We start from the raw sequence: 17,983 nt of genomic DNA on the forward strand, positions 1-17,983 counted from the left end.
AAGCGTTTTTTTTTTCCGGACCAAATTACGCCACACGGTATTCACGTGTGAACTAACCCTAAGACTTTTTAAAGCTCTACTGGATGGAGCTACAGCTGCAGCCCAAATGAATTCATTGTGGTGTGTGCAAGTTTGGGCTTTTCAGGTTCAGGATATTGATGTCCATTTCAAAGGTTTGCAAAATAAGAACAGAGACACCGAGCGCTCTAAGTGTAGTATCACTTATGGAAGAAAAATAAGCCTTAAATTGTGGGAAAAACAACCAATATAGTCTCTCACCTGAAAGGCTTGTGATAAAGTCACAACACCTATAACGGCAATTGCAAGATGGATGGGCCAGGTGAGAGTGGCAGCGGTTCCGTCTGTAGACACCGGAAGACCGGGAGAAGCACAAGGAGATAAATAGGATTAGGGATCCGCGCTCACAGGTCGTATAGGAAAGTAATGGGTCCAGATGTGGATTCGTGATTTTTTGCACTTGAAAAAGGATTTTATGTAATCCGAAACGCGTTGTGCCTACTGTTTTTATCCTTATTAAAAACCTTTCGTCTAAACCAAGTGAATTCTGGACCCATTACTTTCCTATACAACCTGTGAGCGCGGATCCCTGATCCTATTTACCTCCTTGCATTTCAAAGGTTTGTAATAGTTATTGGGAAGCAAAGTCCTGGTGACCCCATAAGGCCTCCTGTAAAAGCAGTGACGCCCATTTTCATTACACGGTGCATAAAGAAAGCTCACCACAACTTGTGCATGTAAGTGACACCTTCAAACACATGAGGGGTGGGCTTACTATATACACAATGAACTGCAAAATGAAATAGTATATACTAAGCGCCCCTTAGTGGTAACAAATACATCAGCAGTTCATCATCTTTTACATTTATTTTAAACTATAAAATGTACCATGACTTTTTTTTTACCTTTTTTTTTAACTTATTTTTATTTTATTAAAATTACATACAAAAAACCCCCTTGAAAACTGCAGTTTTTGAAAGTCCTGTGTGAATGTGACTTTTGCATATTCCAGTATTTCTTTATCTGCATAGAACTGCAGCCGAAAAAATGTAAACAAAGTGAACCTGGGCTCAGATATTTAAAATAAAAAAAAAAATAATAAAAAAATCATGTTCCATAATTGTATATAATGTTTTTTTATAAAATAAAATCTCAAATACAGATTTAAATACAGTCAGTTCATATTATTGTGCTGCGCTTTTAACCCAAGAAGTGGCTTTTTTTGCATCATTCTTTTTTGCATCCTGGAAGTTTTCTGCATATCTCTCTCGGGCCTTTTCCCAGTTCTTCTGGTTCTGAGTAAAATTCTGAATATCTTCAATGGAAGTAGCGTTATGGGTTCCCAGGCCTGCCTGCTTCTTATGTAGCTGAAGGTGGATCTGGGGAATAAGACAACATATTATTAGGTTCACAGAAAAAATAGAAGACATCAGATGTCTAAAACGTCACCTTTAACAAAGCAGTTAAAAAATTATCAATAAAAAAAAATTAGAAGGGCCCAAATAATAACCAAATCCACCGACCAAAGCTGAACAGAGCGTTGATACAAAATGTGTCAGATAATGGTTTGTGTCCCCGAGTCAGACACTCCCTTACCCTCCCCCCCCCCCACATACTTTTCCAAGGGATAGGTATTTAACTAATAATATAATAATAATACATTTTATTTATATAGCGCCAACATATTCCGCAGCGCTGTACAAATCTAACCAAACTGACTCAACTGCCTCATATAATAGAACCATGTACATATTATGAAGATTTATCCCTATAGATACCATTACCGAACACCAAGAGACCTAACCTCCTCCTTGAACCTGAGACTACTGGCATAATGCTACTCCAACAGGACTTAGAGGAGGTAGGACCCCCAAAGAATGGGACAATAAAAGCTTCAAATAGAGTGCTATGGTAAAATAATAACTGTTGAACAACCTTCCCAACACATTCCCTCCATAAGGATTCATCAGGGGCAAATGATAAGTTCAAACAAAGATATAAGAGCCACAAAAAACGGATGTCAACAGAGATATAAGTAGTCTGACTGCTCTGATGTCAAGTGGATGGGATTTGCTAAAATTGCGCAAAAATATGCACAGTGGACACGCTGCAACACTGGCCGTTTCCCTATAGGTATAATAGAAGCAGAAAGTCAGAATGTCCTGCCCCACTCCACCCACTGTCTTAAAATGTGGCAAGCAGAGAGCAGGCGATAACATGTGCTTAAAATGCAGCAAGTTGAGGCGTAGTTTCAGGCTAAGTCCCCATGTGGAATCCCGCAGCAAAAAAGTGTTTTGGCAACACATCGCGATTCTTCCCGCAGCACTTTAGATACTAAATTAGCAGAGGTTTCCTCTGCGGACTTCCTGTTTCAATTATACCCATGGGGAAAACGCCAGTGTTTCCGTAGGTATAATTGACATGCTGCAATTTTCAAAACCGTGCTAGTTTTGGAAATTGCGGTGTGTCCACAACACACCGTTTAGTTTTTACCACAAAGTTGGCATGGGATTCGCTAGAATCCCATCCACTTTGCTGCGACTATAAAATGCTATGATTTTTCCTGCGGAACACAGTGAATTTGGGCCATTGCCTCTGAAAATGTACAACTCATAATCTATAACTTACTGGGTCTCTCATTCCATCCCCAGATTTGCCGAGACCTTCTCCCTTTTTCCATCCCATCTTCTCTAACATCTGTCTTCCTTTGTTACTGTTATTAATTTCTCTGTGAAAAAAAAACACGTGATGTTAAAATTCAACGACAATTTGCCAAATGTATAATAGATTTCTGGTCAAACACAAATGTTTTTTTCTAATCCATTTAGTAAAGATATTTAATATTGACACTTAATGTAACCACTGAAATACATAATCTCATTTTATAAAATCCAGAAAGTTATAGAATATTCCCCGAACATACACATGTACAGATGCTGGTGCATCATCTCTCTGGAACGAGCCTTCACTTCCCACCACTTTACGGCGTCTAACGGCTCGGTCTTTGTACTGAGAGTTCTTCAATGCTTTGTTATCTTGATAATCAACTCCCTAAAAGAATATAAAAGAGTTTAAGACATCCATCGTATTGCCGGGTTACTGAAAAGCAGCCACAGATTTATGGATAATTTACGTAGTCATGGATGTAGGGTTGACAAGTGAGCCTGCTCTATGGGCACTACCAGATGTCTAACTCATTCTGTATTACTATAGATCCAGTTACAGGGGTTGGACAGCTGTTGGACAGCTGCAGATTATTTCTTGTAGAAAAAATCGGCCACACTAGATTCTTCCTTCCATGCTGTTGGGATGAGGGGGAAGGCTATTCTGTGAACAATGCTCTTATGTATATGAGCAACTTTAGGGCCTGACTGCTATCTGTGTTGTTACTTGATTGTGAGGTTGTGCACCGAGCACAGTATCAATTTGTTTTCTGGAGTCTTCCCTTACGGAGACCAGAAATACTGTATATTGTATGTGTGGTCATGTGGCCAGAACATTCATAGAGATAAATACAGCGATATCCACAGCTCATTGCTGCCATCCTCTCTTACCTGTAAGCCATATTTCTCCCGGATTTGCTTAAGTCCTTTTCGTCTCAGCTTTTCTTTTTCCTCTTTGCTTAGTACTGGGCCAGCTAATGATGATAAAGAACCGAGAATAGCGTTTTACCTTTATAGACTACACATATGTGTATGTGTATAATATATTATAATATATATATATATATATATATATATATATATATATATATACACACATATATATGTCTATCCCATGTATACAGGTTCTGCAACCAAATGACCAGGTAAAATATAAAGTACAAGTTACCCGAGTATTCTTCCTTCTGATTTAGTCGGAGATGTGCTCGGACTTGTCCAGGTTCACAGCCATCACAGGTTTCACTGCCGGGGTGCACGTGAAATGAAAGCACAGTCTCCGCAAACTTGACCTCATCTCCATGATGTAACATAACAGGCTCACAGACTGTTTTAGGCTGCATCATGGAATATTGACAGAAGTTTTACCATAGGAAACATACAACTGTACACACCTGACATACACTTAGTCTATTGACATTTATACTAAGGAATAGATGCACCCTTATACCAAAAGACCAAGAGAACACGAGTCCTAAAGCCCCTGACTCCAGGGGGAAGGACTTTGAATGGAGAAGCAGTGGAGCATACAAGGGCCACTCCAGTCAAAGTCTATGGGACTGAAAGAGACAGCTGGGTATAGCAATTGGTTGCTTGTCATATGGGAGGACACGATGCATGCTAAACTACTATGCAATTCCAATTCCTCACTGTGGTCATGCAATAAAGAGGAATAGAGATTGGGGCCTTGGTAGGGCCAAATATTTGTCACTTATCTGGTGAATAGGTGAGAAATGTCAACTGTGAGACAAGCACCCTTATATAATCGCATTTAGCATGACCCGACCTCAGGATTAACTGCATAACGTCTGATGCAAGTTTCTGAGCTGGTATATTGCATTTTTTTTTACCTTATGCTATATTATACCGCCATATTGTACCTTGCACTATATGATATATGGTTCACTGATGACTGCTAATCTTCCTATTGCCACCTTTACCCCATAATGATTGGATTATATCACTGTGAGACAAAATGTTCTTACCTGCAGAATCTGATTTCCATTAATAGTTGTACCATTCTGACTACCTTGATCAACAAGTACATAGCTCTGCAAATTGTGGTCAAAGTAAATTTCTGCATGAAACTATAAAAAAATAAAAAAAAAAAAAATTCACAATTCTGCTGGTTATTACTGTGAAAAGCCTTGATAACTTGCTGCAGCATTACACCTTATCACAAGTAAGGACATTAAAAAGGTGAGGTAATGTTTTGTGCCACATTGTTAACGTGTTAAGTGTCAAGTTAACGTTTGCACACAAACACACATACCACACTGTCTAGGTACAAATACAGTGGTCACATAAGTTCCATATGAATTGGCTCCAGGATGACCATTATAAGATAAAGCCATTGTAACTTGAGATAACTCTATGGAAAATTCAGGAGCAGGAACTTGAGGTCATTGTACATACAATTAAATGGGATTTGCTTTCAATGGAAATAATGGACAGTAAGGCATGTATATAAGGTACTCACCTTGCTCACACCGACCTCTGGAACACGAATGGCATGACCCATGTTCTTTTCCCTACAAGATAATTCAATTTGTAATGAGATGTTTGTTCAATTACATTTTTGGGACCTTTTTGCACTCGCTGCACCTACCTTCCAATGGTGGCACTTTTCTCAGCGGTTATGATATACAGGGATCCCTTCTGTAGCACCGGTGACCTTACTACTATCACTCGGATACACGGAGGCCAGATCTGCTCTGTGTCTGCACAAGTCACAAAAACACATGATAACATTAGTAAGACCAGAACAGGTCTCACTTCTTCTGCATAGATACCTAGATCTTCCCATCTTTTCTATTACCCTCCCTAGAAGGAAATGCTTGGTACTGACTTAGGCAGGTGAGGAATGTCTTATGAGAGAACATAGCACCCTTCGGTTATGATAACTATTAAAAGATATTGGAGAACCAATCTTATATAAGTCACCAAGGGGCAGCCATGATGAGGCCAATATGACATTTAGGTGTCTCAGAAATATATAACGCTAGGTTCACACTAGCGCCCGGAGTCCGTTTCCAGCTTTCCGTCTACTGTATGCAGCAGACGGAAAGCTGTCAGACCGGGTCCGGCCGTGAGCGTTTTATGCTCTCCGCCGCGAAACCGGTTTTTTTAAAATCGGACACAGAGTACTGCATGTCCGACTGTGTCCGATTTAAAAAAAACCGGTTTTACCGATTTCGCAGTGGAGAGCATAAAATGCTCACCGCCGCTCACCTTTCAAACTCCTTCAAATGAATGGGTGAGAGAGAGTCCTGCAGGTTTCTGTCTCCTGCCTCAGTTTTGTGCAGGAAATGGAAACCTGTATCAACGGAGACCGGGTGCAGATGTGAACGAGCCCTAACGTGGACTCACTTGAACTTCAGGTTGCATACTGCTAAGCAATAATTACCATACCGTACCATAGAAGTAAACTTATCTTACATAGCATCTTTTGTAGCAGGCAAAACTTGGAGAACTATTGTGAAATCCTTGACTACCAACCAACATGTACAGGGCATACCGGTTTCCTGGAAATTATTCGTAATCATTAAAAGGAGTTGTTCATGTCCTGAAAATTATTGATACTCATCCACAGGATCTCTCATCCCGATAACCTGCTTCAGCCACTAAGTATACGGTCGGAAGCATCTCTGTTCCTATTCAAGTGAATGGGACTGGGACTACAGTGTATAGACTGAAGGCTGTCACCAATGTAATGGTGGCATTAGGAACTGCTGCTCTTCTCCCCTTCACTTTAATAGGAACAGGGCTGGTTACTGGCCGTATACCTAGAATATGGCTGTTCAGTGTGGGTTCCAAGTGTAAGACTAATCTGATACTGGTGACCTATCCTGTGGATAGTTCATTACTATCAATTATCTTTAGGTCCTAGACAACCCCTTTAATGTAGCAGAAGCCTCTGCGTAGTATCACGCACTGCCCTTAGTCACCATGGATTAAAGGTAACAAGGCCACACACCAAAGATGTCCCACTTCTACACCACTTTTCTTGCATATATCCCCCTATGGTGTAAATTCTCCCCTATGCAGGTGTCCATTTAGTGTTTCGTTATAGCACAGTATTATGGAATCTCCGATCTGATCTACAGGCAGCATGTTATTCAGGATATCTAGATAAATGGTGAATGGGTGCTTCTGTTAATATCACTTTTTAGGTCAATATGCAAATTAGCTCTATCAAGCAACAAGAACATTGTCATTTCTCATATTCTATGTGCATGCTCAGCACATGTGACTTGTACCAGGCCGGCATCACAGCAGTACTATGTATGTGCCTACAATGTGGCGCCTGACAGGTCTCAAGGCCTGGAGAGATCAGGTATACACTGTCTGGCCCTGTTAACCAGAGGAAGGAACGGAGGGCAGCACAGATTGGTGGGAGGCTTACCTAGTTGGAGGAAACTGAGATACCAATTCACAAGGGCAAAATACCATTTAATTTAGGTAATGCGGAGATGGGTTCTGGTGACAGATTCCCTTAAGTCTTAGCTAATTCTCAGCTTAGGCGACCAGTGAGTGGACCTACTTAGTGCTTTACAGCCATGTGTGTATGCATACTCATACAGGGAAGGCTGATAATCAGAGTAGGACAGCCCACTGGACCCCTAAACTCAGAAAGAGCAGGGATATAGGAATAAATGACACGTTACATTCAATCTTTTATCACAAAACTATATATCGATGTGTAAATTGGACAGCATTTGCAATATGACAAGTCCAATTTAAGGCTTCATATAACATGGATGTGCAATAGAGCTGTGTAGACTAGTCCTAAAAGTTTTTAAGCTCTTGCAAGAATTCAGTTTCCATAGCTTTCCTACTTCTTCTGATCACACATTTATATAGGTTTTCAACCAAAAAAAATATCTTTTATATTCAGCATGGCTTATTTTCTGGGTCCCTGGTCCATATGTAGATAAAAGTGATGATAAAAGTCCTAAAAGTTTCCCTTATCACCACGTAATTCCCTGACAGTAACTTCAGCATAGAGATGCCGGCACTTACCACACCAACAGGAGCAGATATAAATCACAAGTGTGCAGCACCGGGCATCAGATAGAGCAACGTAAATAGTGATGTCTAGGGGTTAAGGATCCTCCCTTTCAACATATGGTCCTTTGCTTTTTACTTCAACAGACTAAGCAGGGTTTTCAAACAGTTAAAGGGGTTATTAGGGTTCTAGTATTGATAGCCTATCCTTAGAATAGACCATCAATGTTACATCTCTGACACCCAGGACCCCACAGATCACCTGTATCAAGACAGCACAGCTCTAGATAATGTTTACCTACCATGAGCCATGCTGCTCACTTGCCATACACACTGTATTGGTGAGTGTGGGTACTGCATTGATGTTGAATTGAAGTCAATGAGACAGCACTACAGTACCTACGCTCACTGCTAGGGATAGGCCATCAATACTAGAAACTGGATAATCCCTTTAAAACCTTCAAGGGGATAGATATCAAACGTGACAGAGTTGTGCGATGAGATACAAAACTGCTACAATTGATGCAATGCCATATTTATGAAATATCTGCTAAATCTGCAATATTGTTTTGTGACAGTGGACAATGTATGTTAAAAAATGTTGTGGGTAACAAATTCACATGGTTGATAAGTGTGCCCCTTTGTAAAATACTAACTAAATGGCTAAATACATATTTTAACCCTCAATGCAAGTCAGGTCACCTTCAACGTCAGAGTTATGAGTTGAGACACTGCTTGCAATGGACTCGTCTTCATCGCTGGAGATCTTCTCGGAATCTGTGAGCTCCCCCTCCTCGGGTTCACTGTCCTCTGAAGAAGAGCAGGAGCTATCTCTCGTACTGGCGTCTACACAATCACTGCTTAACTTAGGCTTCTTATTTCTGCTGGCAGACTCTTCCCTGTCATAGGGACTTATAATGGCATTGGCTGCGCTACTGGAAGAGGATGTTCTCATCTCCACTGATGCCTTGGGAAAAATGGACAATACTCAGGACAGATAGATACAAATGGTGGTCTTATTAACCTACTTTATAGAAAGTTGAGCTTTCCCAGGACACTAAATGGACAAAATAGAGGCAACTAAATTAGCTATTGTTTATGGAGGTCACAATCTTTTGGGCAACCTGTCTTAGCCAATGACTGGCAGAACAGCATTTCGTGCACATCATGCGTGACGAAAAAAACAGATCAATCGGGGACATAAGCGGCATCGAAACTGATATTATGGGTTTGTTTGCATTATAAAAAATCACTGTAGACCTTTTTAAAGCTGTGGCCAGACAATCAGAGGATAAACTTCTGTTCACTTATTGTTCTTATCCCTTACAACACATTCAAGGGAGTGAGAACAAAGACAAAAACCACCACACACAGTCCATATCATGTGTTTCCAGCTCAGAGAACCTCTGAAAACATTTCTTCCCTGCTCTGGACCCCCCCTGTGTCAGATCAGGGTCCCACTAAGTAATAGCGGCTCTTATTCTGGTGCCATCCATTTAAGTGAGCGCCATGTATTACCACATTACCCTTGCGGTAGCTTCTGTAGAGGACACAGGTGCCTGCACAAAAACTCCTCCTACAATATCAGAAACTGATAAACTAGCCCTTGGTGTGTAGATTAAAATAGTCAATGCAACAAGTATAATCGAACGGTTTTCCAAACCTATGCAATTTGTAACATATACACCCTCAACTACTGTTTGTAGGGCAGAGACGATTAGGAGATGTGTAGGAAAGAATAGCTTTTCACCATTCAGAAAACGGATATCCACTTTAAGTTCTAATGGGTAAAAAAAAAAATCTGCATCCAACCTACCATTCAAGATACAAGAAAACAAACCAACTCTACCTTTATATGGAGAGTATCCATAAGGAGAAATCCTCAAGCCAACCATGCTTTCTGTTAAGTTTTGCACCTAAAGACAGGATGAACAGTCAAGATAACTGTAATGGATTACATAAGGAGCTGGAAGTAAACCAGCATGTAGTGTGCCAATGGACACATAGTGACACTCAGGGGTGCAAAAGTGTCTTCCCTCCCCCCCCCTCCCGTCATTCTCAGACAAAAACAGGGAACATTTCCACCTAATCTCCTTACAATGTGGGAACATTCAGGACTGACTCTATACTAGAATTGATTTAAACAGGCCTTCGTATCAATGACTAAATGTCTCTCTTATCTGACAAACCAAAGGCTTAAAGTGAAGTGGGTCAAGTATTTCTGCCGCCCTACCTGAGGATATGGTAGAGGGATAGACCTGAGCTCTGTGTTCTATAGGGTTTTATGACAAAAGCTGAGCTCTAAGATATATAGGTTTATATGACTTATTACAAGATTTCTGACTACAAAGAAGAGTAAATCCATACAGGACTCCCAGGAGAGACTTGACAGTCCTTATTAGGGTAAGTTCACACAGTGTAACATTGAGCGTTATCTGGCACGTATACGGCGTGTTATTTTGCGCCCGTGATTTTGCGGAGCATCTGCCGGCACGTGTATACGTGTCAGATCACGCTCAACGTTACATCGTGTGAACTTACCCTTACTCTGCCCATACAGAGCTAGAGATACTCCAAATTACATAAACTGATATCACAGAGCCCACTTTCTCTCTTCTATCTATCCTTCCCTAAAATAGGGTACCAGAACCGTTCAGATATTGCATCAAGTGAGAGGTTATTTGCTACTGTTCTGGAGTCACTTACACCTGGGAAAGCCCAACTTTCATATAATGCAAACAATACGGAGCTGGTTACTGACTTTGTCATTGTCTTGCTGACTGCTGGGCTCACGCTTCTTTTTCTTTGTCTTTTTCTGGGTACTTGGTTGTGTGGTGGGATCCACAAATGACTGGAGATCCACCCTTGAATGAAACAGGTAGCGACCACTCTCTACGTCACAGTAGTAATAAATCCCAGTCGAAGGATCATAATAGAGTTGGGATTCCTTATAGTAATATAGAAAATAAAGAACACAAATCATTAAAATGCACAAGTTCCATATTACACTAATGCATTACCTTTGCATACATAACTTCAAGGGGTTTTCTAGGCTAAATAGATTAATGATCTATTCTAAGCAGAAGTCATAAATATCAGCTTGGTGGGAGTCTGTCAGTGTGTAAAACAGCAGGTACATGAACACTAAAGCAATATAAGTAAAACACATACCGAATCATAGTAAAAGCCAGTACTGTGGTCATAATACATCCCAGTGTTCTCATCATAGGTAAATCCAGTCTGAGACAAGGCTGCTTCAGCTGTCGCTCTGAGGCTTTCGGCAATTGAAGTTCCTCCCTCTTCCTAGAAAAAGAATACTTATTTATTTTTATGCAAGAAAGCGTTAAAGGGGTTGTCCCATCACAAGGATCCTCTCTATTCTGCTAGTTTATGTGGATTTAAGACTTTTCCTAAATGCATTGCTTTATCAAAACTGCTTTGTTTGGCCGCTATCTTAATTTATTCACTTCATTGTTTACACTCCGTTTCTATGGCCCTTGGGATTATCTGCTCATTTGTCAAGTGATGTAGCTGGGAGGGAGGAGCTTGGAGCAGCTCTGAGCTGTTTGTGTCTGATAAGTAGCAGAGCTTCTCAGATAGGGGAGGTGAGAGATCCGGGATTTCTGAGCTCTTATCAGTCGGTTTAATTGAATTTGGCTGATAAGGGCTGAGATAGGGAGTCCGTTACGTCTGTATGTAATGCAAACTGACTCAAATCCAGGTCTGCTACATCAGCTTCACACTGTGGTAATTCATTTACAACCAATCCCGTGCAAGTGAAACCCCGCCCACCTATGTGCCGAGAGAAGCAGGAAGTGAAGAGAGCACAACAGCTTGCAGGTTAGTGAACAAGTGTCATGGGAATACCCCTTTAAAATACAAAAAGTAAAGGTTCGGAACAAAAAAGACAAGTGCACACAGTAGGGAAACATAGACTTCAGATAGGCGAGTGCCAGCATATGCTTAGTATGAGGCACAACATGGGCTAGCACGTGTGACATATATCCCTGGACACATTTTACAGTGCTGCCATTTGAACCTTCAGCTATTGCTCCTTTCTTGTACAGTGGATCTTTCATCCTTTGGGGGCGGTTATGGACATATCTCAGATATCTCAGAGGACAGAATTGAATAGACAAATAAATGCAGATTGACAACAACTGTTCAATATCTTTTCAACACTTTGCTGGGTTTTTTTTTGGTTTTTTTTTAGCAACAGCACATTTCGCGGTGTTGTACGGAGAAGGTCTGCCATCTCAAGCAGAAACACACTTTGGTAATTTTATCAGATTTTGGAGCGCAAAAAGAAAGGCTTACCCCGATAGGGAGGACGTACAACCTCCAGTTTTCAATTTACCATTATAGAAAGAAATTATTTCAGATAAATTACCGTATTTTTCGGACTATAAGACGCACTTTTTTCCCCCCAAATTTCGGAGGAAAATGAGGGTGCGTCTTATAGTCTGAATGTGGGTTTGCAGCATGGCCGCGCTACTGTCACCGCTGGTTTTCTTCAGCGGCAGTATCGCGGCAATCTGCAGGCCCCGGCAGCTAAGACAGTCCCCGGCATCTGCTGTAATAGACCGGCGGATGCCGGGGGATGTCTTAGCTGCCGGGGCCTGCAGATTGCCGCGCTACTGCCACCGCTGGTTTTCTTCAGCGGCAGAAGTGTGACAATACTGCAGGCCCCGGCAGCTAAGACACTCCCCGGCATCCGCCGGTCTATTACAGCAGATGCCGGGGACTGTCTTAGCTGCCGGGGCCTGCAGATTGCCGCGATACTGCCGCTGAAGAAAACCAGCGGTGGCAGTAGCACGGCCATACTGCAAACCCACTGCTCCTCCGCAGGTCCCGACAGTTAGTTAGCTCCCCCCCCATACCTTTAGTGATGCAGGCCGGCTCCTGCACGGCGAGGCCGCAGGAGCCGGCCTGTTCCGATGACAGCCGGGAGCCTAATGAAGGCTCCGAGGCTTGTCATAGATATATATTACTATCGCGGCTGGTCTATGACCCTCCGCGATAGTAATGTATAGAATCTCCCATAGACGGCAATACACTTGTATTGCCGTCTATGGGACTTGCAATCAAACGATTGCAGGTTCAAGCCCCCTAGGCGGGGGATATTAAAATAGTAAAAAAAAAAAAAAAAAAAAAAAAAACCACTTAAAAAAAATATAATAAAAAATAAAATAAATAAAAGTTCACCTCCTTTCCCTAGAATACATATAAAAGTATAACATTACTGTGAAACATATACATTAGGTATCCCTGTGTCTGAAAATGCCCGGTCTACACCTGGCCCCACAAAAAAAACGCCCTATACATCCCCGTACAGCTGCAGGGTCACCTGTCAATGTGGCCTTGCAGCTGTTCCAAAACTACAACTCCCATATATTAAATATTTTACCATTTTTTGCCTGAAAAATTTTTTTCCCTATTTTTCTCCTCTAAAACCTGGGTGCGTCTTATAGTCCAGTGCGTCTTATAGTCCGAAAAATACGGTACCTTTATGATGTAAAACTATAATATATAAGCAGTGCTCTATGTGTATTGGATATGGTTAGAAGCAGCACTGAATGGGAGCAGAGCTGAAGTTTCTTTGCACCACCGCTATAATGTATGTCTCTGCTATTCCTAGTGTCACCGCTACAGTCTCGTGAACAGGAGCAGAACGGCTTCTATCCAAATCCCTGATCAGCTGATCCTGTGGCTAGGGCATCAGTATCCAAAACACATGGGGTCTTAGACAACCCCTTTAATCCAAACCCATACATTTACAAAGGCACGGAATGAAAGCCCATCACCACATGCTTACAATATCTCCTTATGCAGATGCCCGCAGGTTCTTTATACCCTAACCTATCATTCAACTCCCATGTGCTATACCTGGGTATATTCTGTTTCTGTCTCCTCTTTCGCACACTGACTTTTCTTTACTTCATCTTGCTCCTGGATGTCTGTCCCAGCCTGAGATGCACCAATAATGGATTCACTTTCATCACTTGCTTTCACCTCATCTGTGTGGGTGTGATTCTCGTAGGACGATTGGTAATAATAGTAATCTGAAAGAGATTATTAAGAATGGCCTCACAGCATGTACCTTTAGCATATCTGATACTGCGTCTGTAATAAAACCACAACTGTGTTTTTGTGTTTCAGAAGGTAGCATTTGTTTCCATGTTTCTCTTTTACATGCTTCCTTCCATATCATTAGTGCTAACTTTAAATGTACCATGAAGAGGAGCTATGATCTGTGGCTGCACTATCAAGTTGACGAACCATGCTTTACCCTGCAGGTATTCCTCTTAAGAACAGCTGTTGTGTATGAACCCAAGCTTGCTAGAATGGCTTTGAGAAAAAGTTAAAACAACTGTATGTAGGTATATACTTGGGGGAATGAAAACATTTCCTAATAAAACAGAGTAAAGCTCTATTCAGGTCAGGTTTGTTTTGCATCCATTTAAGGGATGCAAACTGATGGTCATCATTGATACTCGTTTACATGGATATCCATGTTTAAAACAAAAAAAAACCCAAAAATCATCTGTCGTCCATTTCTTTTGAACAGACACAAAAGTATGGTATACTACGTTTTTGTGCCTTTCAAAAAAATTGGACAGCAACAGGGTTTTTTTGTTTGTTTTTTTTTAACAATGATGTCTATGTAAACGGATGACACGTCAGTCTACATAATTTAAACGGATATAAAAACATAATCTGAATACAGTCTTAACAGGGGGATTGCCAGAGTACAATCCACTTGCAATGTTAAAGGGTTATCTGGTTTCTAAAACTGATGGCATATCTTAGGATCTCCAGTACTGAGGCAGCACAGTGCTCTGTATTATTTACATATCAAAAGCTGAACTGCTCGCTCTCCATATAAACTGTAGCAGCAGCGTGGCTGGCGGTATATAAACAATACCGCAAACCGAGCTGTCTTGATACCGGTGATTGGTGCTACGGATAGGCCATCAATGTTAGAAACCAGATAACCCCTTTAAGTCGCACAACCCAACTATTCATTTCAATTGCTAGTAATCCCTTCGTTCATATAAAATAGCAGGTCATATGAATATCCAGTAAATCCTGTCTCCTCCCACCACTTCAATGTGATTGGATAACTCCTGACCATACTGAAACGACCTACTCTTAATTGACCAAGAGTAACTCAATCACATAGGTAATGCAGGGACTCCTATATAACTTAGGGAGTCCCTGCATTAGCTAATTCTGAAGCATAGGATCTCCCAGAATTATTAATACCCATTTAATTCTGGCATCTCCACATCCCCTACCCCACAACAGAAACCAGAGCTCAATCAATATAGAAAACAGAAGATGGCTATAGGTGAGCATACATTTTGTTATTACTAGAGATGAGCGAACACTATTCGAAACAGCCGTTTCGAATAGCACGCTCACATAGAAATGAATGGAAGCAGCTGGCAAGTAGACTTTGCCGGCAGCCGGCTGCTTAACCCCCCACGTTCTGGCTACATCCATTCATTTCTATGGGAGCGTGCTATTCGAAACGGCTGTTTTGAATAGTGTTCCCTCATGTCTAGTTATTATTCTTACTGATGTCTTTCTATGTGTGTTTTTTGTCTTTCAGGTTCTGCAGGTATGTTTTAAAGTAAGCCAATGAACTAGAGTAACCCCGGACCACATGAAATAAAATAACCAATCACAGCTCTTGTCTGCTTTACAAAATCAACCAAAATCAATTCTTCAGAATGAATAACAGGCGCTACTCCTATTTTTTCAATCCACTGTTTGTTTTGGCTTCAAAAATCACATGCAGAAACCTGAAGGTGTAGACACATCCTTAGGCGGTATGTTTTAACACCCACCTGACCATGCTGAATAGTCATCTGTTTGTACTTCTTGGTCAACCTTTTCAGGATTATTAAATTCATGGATTTCTTTACTTAATTTCTCTACCTGTCAAAAGATAAAAATGGTGGATTTCAGAACAAATCATTTTAACAAAAAACATATATAGATATAAAATGCTCAGCATAAAGCCTAAGAGGAGTGGGGGCTGGTTTGGGAGATATACGATAGTACCCATGAGTCAACATGTGCATTTGTGCTTAAAGGGGTTTTCTGTGCAAATAAAAAAATATTCAAAAAAGTTAATAAGTGCACCCTAACACCTTTAGCAGTGTGTTGAGTGATTTCCGATGTTCTCTATGAGCTCCTGGGATCTTCTGCATGTTTACATTCCTATCTTCCTGTTCTGTGTTTCCTACAAGTACCATGAGGCCTCACTCCACCTCTTTCCTGATTCCCTAGCTAACTGGTTTCCTATAATGCGTATGCTGGTATTACTGGTCGATTGATCAGGTGTGGGCCGGCACAGCTCTTATTGATGTATCCTGGCAGCCCGTGCCTGTAGGCCAGTATGTGGAATAGAGTGAGCATCAGCCTGTGCAGTGTAAACTGGCTCTATTGCGCATGCTGGCATTCCTGGACAGGAAGCCAGAAAAGTATGATGGGGTGGTTGAGGTTTGGTGTAGGTGACGTTCCATTTGTGGAAAATGGGGTAAAGAGAACATCTCCGGATTATCAGAAAATGAGTCTGGGACGGTCGTTACTGGCAAATGTAGACTTTTGTTAAACTAAGTAACAGTAGTCGGGGGGTAAAGGTGTTTAAGTTACAGTAGAAATGTCATTTTATCCCAGACAACCCCTTCAAAGGATATGTTCACATGGCTGAATTTTTCCATTCGACCAAATTCTGCAGAACCTGACTGTCGCTTGGAGCCAAATTCTGCTGTGTAAACATACCCTAAGGATCTGTTGATACGGCAGAATTTGATGAGGAGAATCTGCCTCTGGTCTGCAGTTGTTCAGGTATGGCGGAATTTGTAGTTGTAAATCACACTGGAGCCCAGTGACATGTATAACACACTAGTACCAGCGCATCACACTGGAGCCCAGTGACATGTATAACACACTAGTACCAGCGCATCACACTGGAGCCCAGTGACATTTACTGTATAACACACCAGTAGCTGCGCGTCACACTGGAGCCTAGTGACGTGTATAACACACTATATATCAGTACCAGCGCGTCACATTGGAGTCTAGTGACGTGTATAACACACTATACACCAGTACCAGCACGTCACACCGGAGCCCAGTGACATGTATAACACACCAGTACCAGCACGTCACACTGTAGCCCAGTGACATGTATAACATACTATATATCAGTACCAGCACGTCACACTGGAGCCCAGTGCCATGTATAACACACCAGTACGTCACACTGGAGCCCAGTGACATGTATAACACACTATACACCAGTACCAGCGCCTCACACTGGAGCCTAGTGACATGTATAACACACTATACACCAGTACCAGCGCTCCAGAACATCTGCTCTCTGGTAACAAGCGGACTGGACCTCATACAGAAACATGTGACACCTATAGTTTCCAACAACCAATCAACATCCCGCTTTCACTTTCCAGTCTGCGTTATGTAATGTTTCACGGCTTGTGATTGGCTGGTCTCTGGCACCGCCCTCACCTGTGTCCGCAGCTCCTGATTGGTGGCCTCTGCAGTGCGGTGCAGTTTCTGGCTCAGGCTCAGCTGTCTCTGGATACGACGTAGCTCCTCCTGGCAATTCCTCAGTTCTTCCTCCAGAGCCTGCACCCGGCAGCTTAGCGCTGTATCCAGAACCGAGGGCAAACTCTGTTTAGGGTCATCGACCTCCGACCACAAGTGATCGGGACCGGGCTGAGCTTCAGCCTCCTCCGCCTCGTCCGGGGATGGAGAGACCTCTTCTCCATGGCTGGCCATAACACCCCAAATCACATCACGGTAATGCCGCCTCCCCCTCCATAGCCACTAGTTTACCTTCTTCCTAAGGACCTGCTGACGTCGGGGATCACGTGACTTGTAATATCACGTGGTACGAAGGATTCTCTGTTAGCAGCTGGTTGGGTCTGGGGCAGCGCTGGTGGGCGGGGGATGCTTTGGTTAGGCTGCGGTGTGACGATGCGTCTAAATGCTCTCCGATTGGCTTTGGAAGCACTTTCGTTGTGAAGAGGGAAAGGGTTGTGTTTTGGCTTATAGCACGTGGCGGTCTAATCCTCTGGAGTGCAGATGCGGCGGGGTGTGTACTCCACTTTCGTTTTACCACTATAGCAAGTGAAGAAGTAAGTGTGCAGATGCATGTATCTAATCCTCTGGCATGTTATACTGTGTGCAGATGCGCGTATCTAATCCTCTGGCATGTTATACTGTGTGCAGATGCGCGTATCTAATCCTTTGGCATCTTATAC

General features: G+C 42.0%; 1 protein-coding gene across 1 annotated transcript; it reads right to left on the reverse strand.

Moving 5' to 3' along the window:
* Positions 1-1,138: 1,138 nt before the first annotated feature.
* AGGF1 (angiogenic factor with G-patch and FHA domains 1) lies at positions 1,139-17,585 on the reverse strand. Its single transcript, XM_075270036.1, has 14 exons — positions 17,226-17,585; positions 15,539-15,629; positions 13,572-13,747; positions 10,857-10,988; positions 10,447-10,632; positions 8,388-8,652; positions 5,287-5,398; positions 5,158-5,209; positions 4,664-4,765; positions 3,850-4,015; positions 3,573-3,655; positions 2,942-3,069; positions 2,647-2,746; positions 1,139-1,397 (listed from the first exon to the last, which is right to left on the reverse strand). Exons 1-14 carry the CDS (start codon positions 17,496-17,498, stop codon positions 1,203-1,205), a joined length of 2,061 nt encoding a protein of 686 aa, XP_075126137.1. The 5' UTR covers positions 17,499-17,585; the 3' UTR covers positions 1,139-1,202.
* Between the last annotated feature and the right edge of the window lie 398 nt (positions 17,586-17,983).

The sequence above is a fragment of the Leptodactylus fuscus genome, chromosome 1, assembly GCF_031893055.1.
Source record: "Leptodactylus fuscus isolate aLepFus1 chromosome 1, aLepFus1.hap2, whole genome shotgun sequence".
NCBI lineage: Eukaryota > Metazoa > Chordata > Amphibia > Anura > Leptodactylidae > Leptodactylus > Leptodactylus fuscus.

Excerpts from the sequence above, each read along its gene's own strand:
- AGGF1 (XM_075270036.1), bottom strand. The coding sequence starts at position 17,498 with ATGGCCAGCCATGGAGAAGAGGTCTCTCCATCCCCGGACGAGGCGGAG. Across the intron at positions 15,630-17,225 it reads ATCAGGAGCTGCGGACACAG|GTAGAGAAATTAAGTAAAGA; the intron begins GTGAGGGCGGTG and ends ATCTTTTGACAG. Across the intron at positions 8,653-10,446 it reads GTCAGCAAGACAATGACAAA|GCATCAGTGGAGATGAGAAC; the intron begins GTCAGTAACCAG and ends ATTTTTCCCAAG.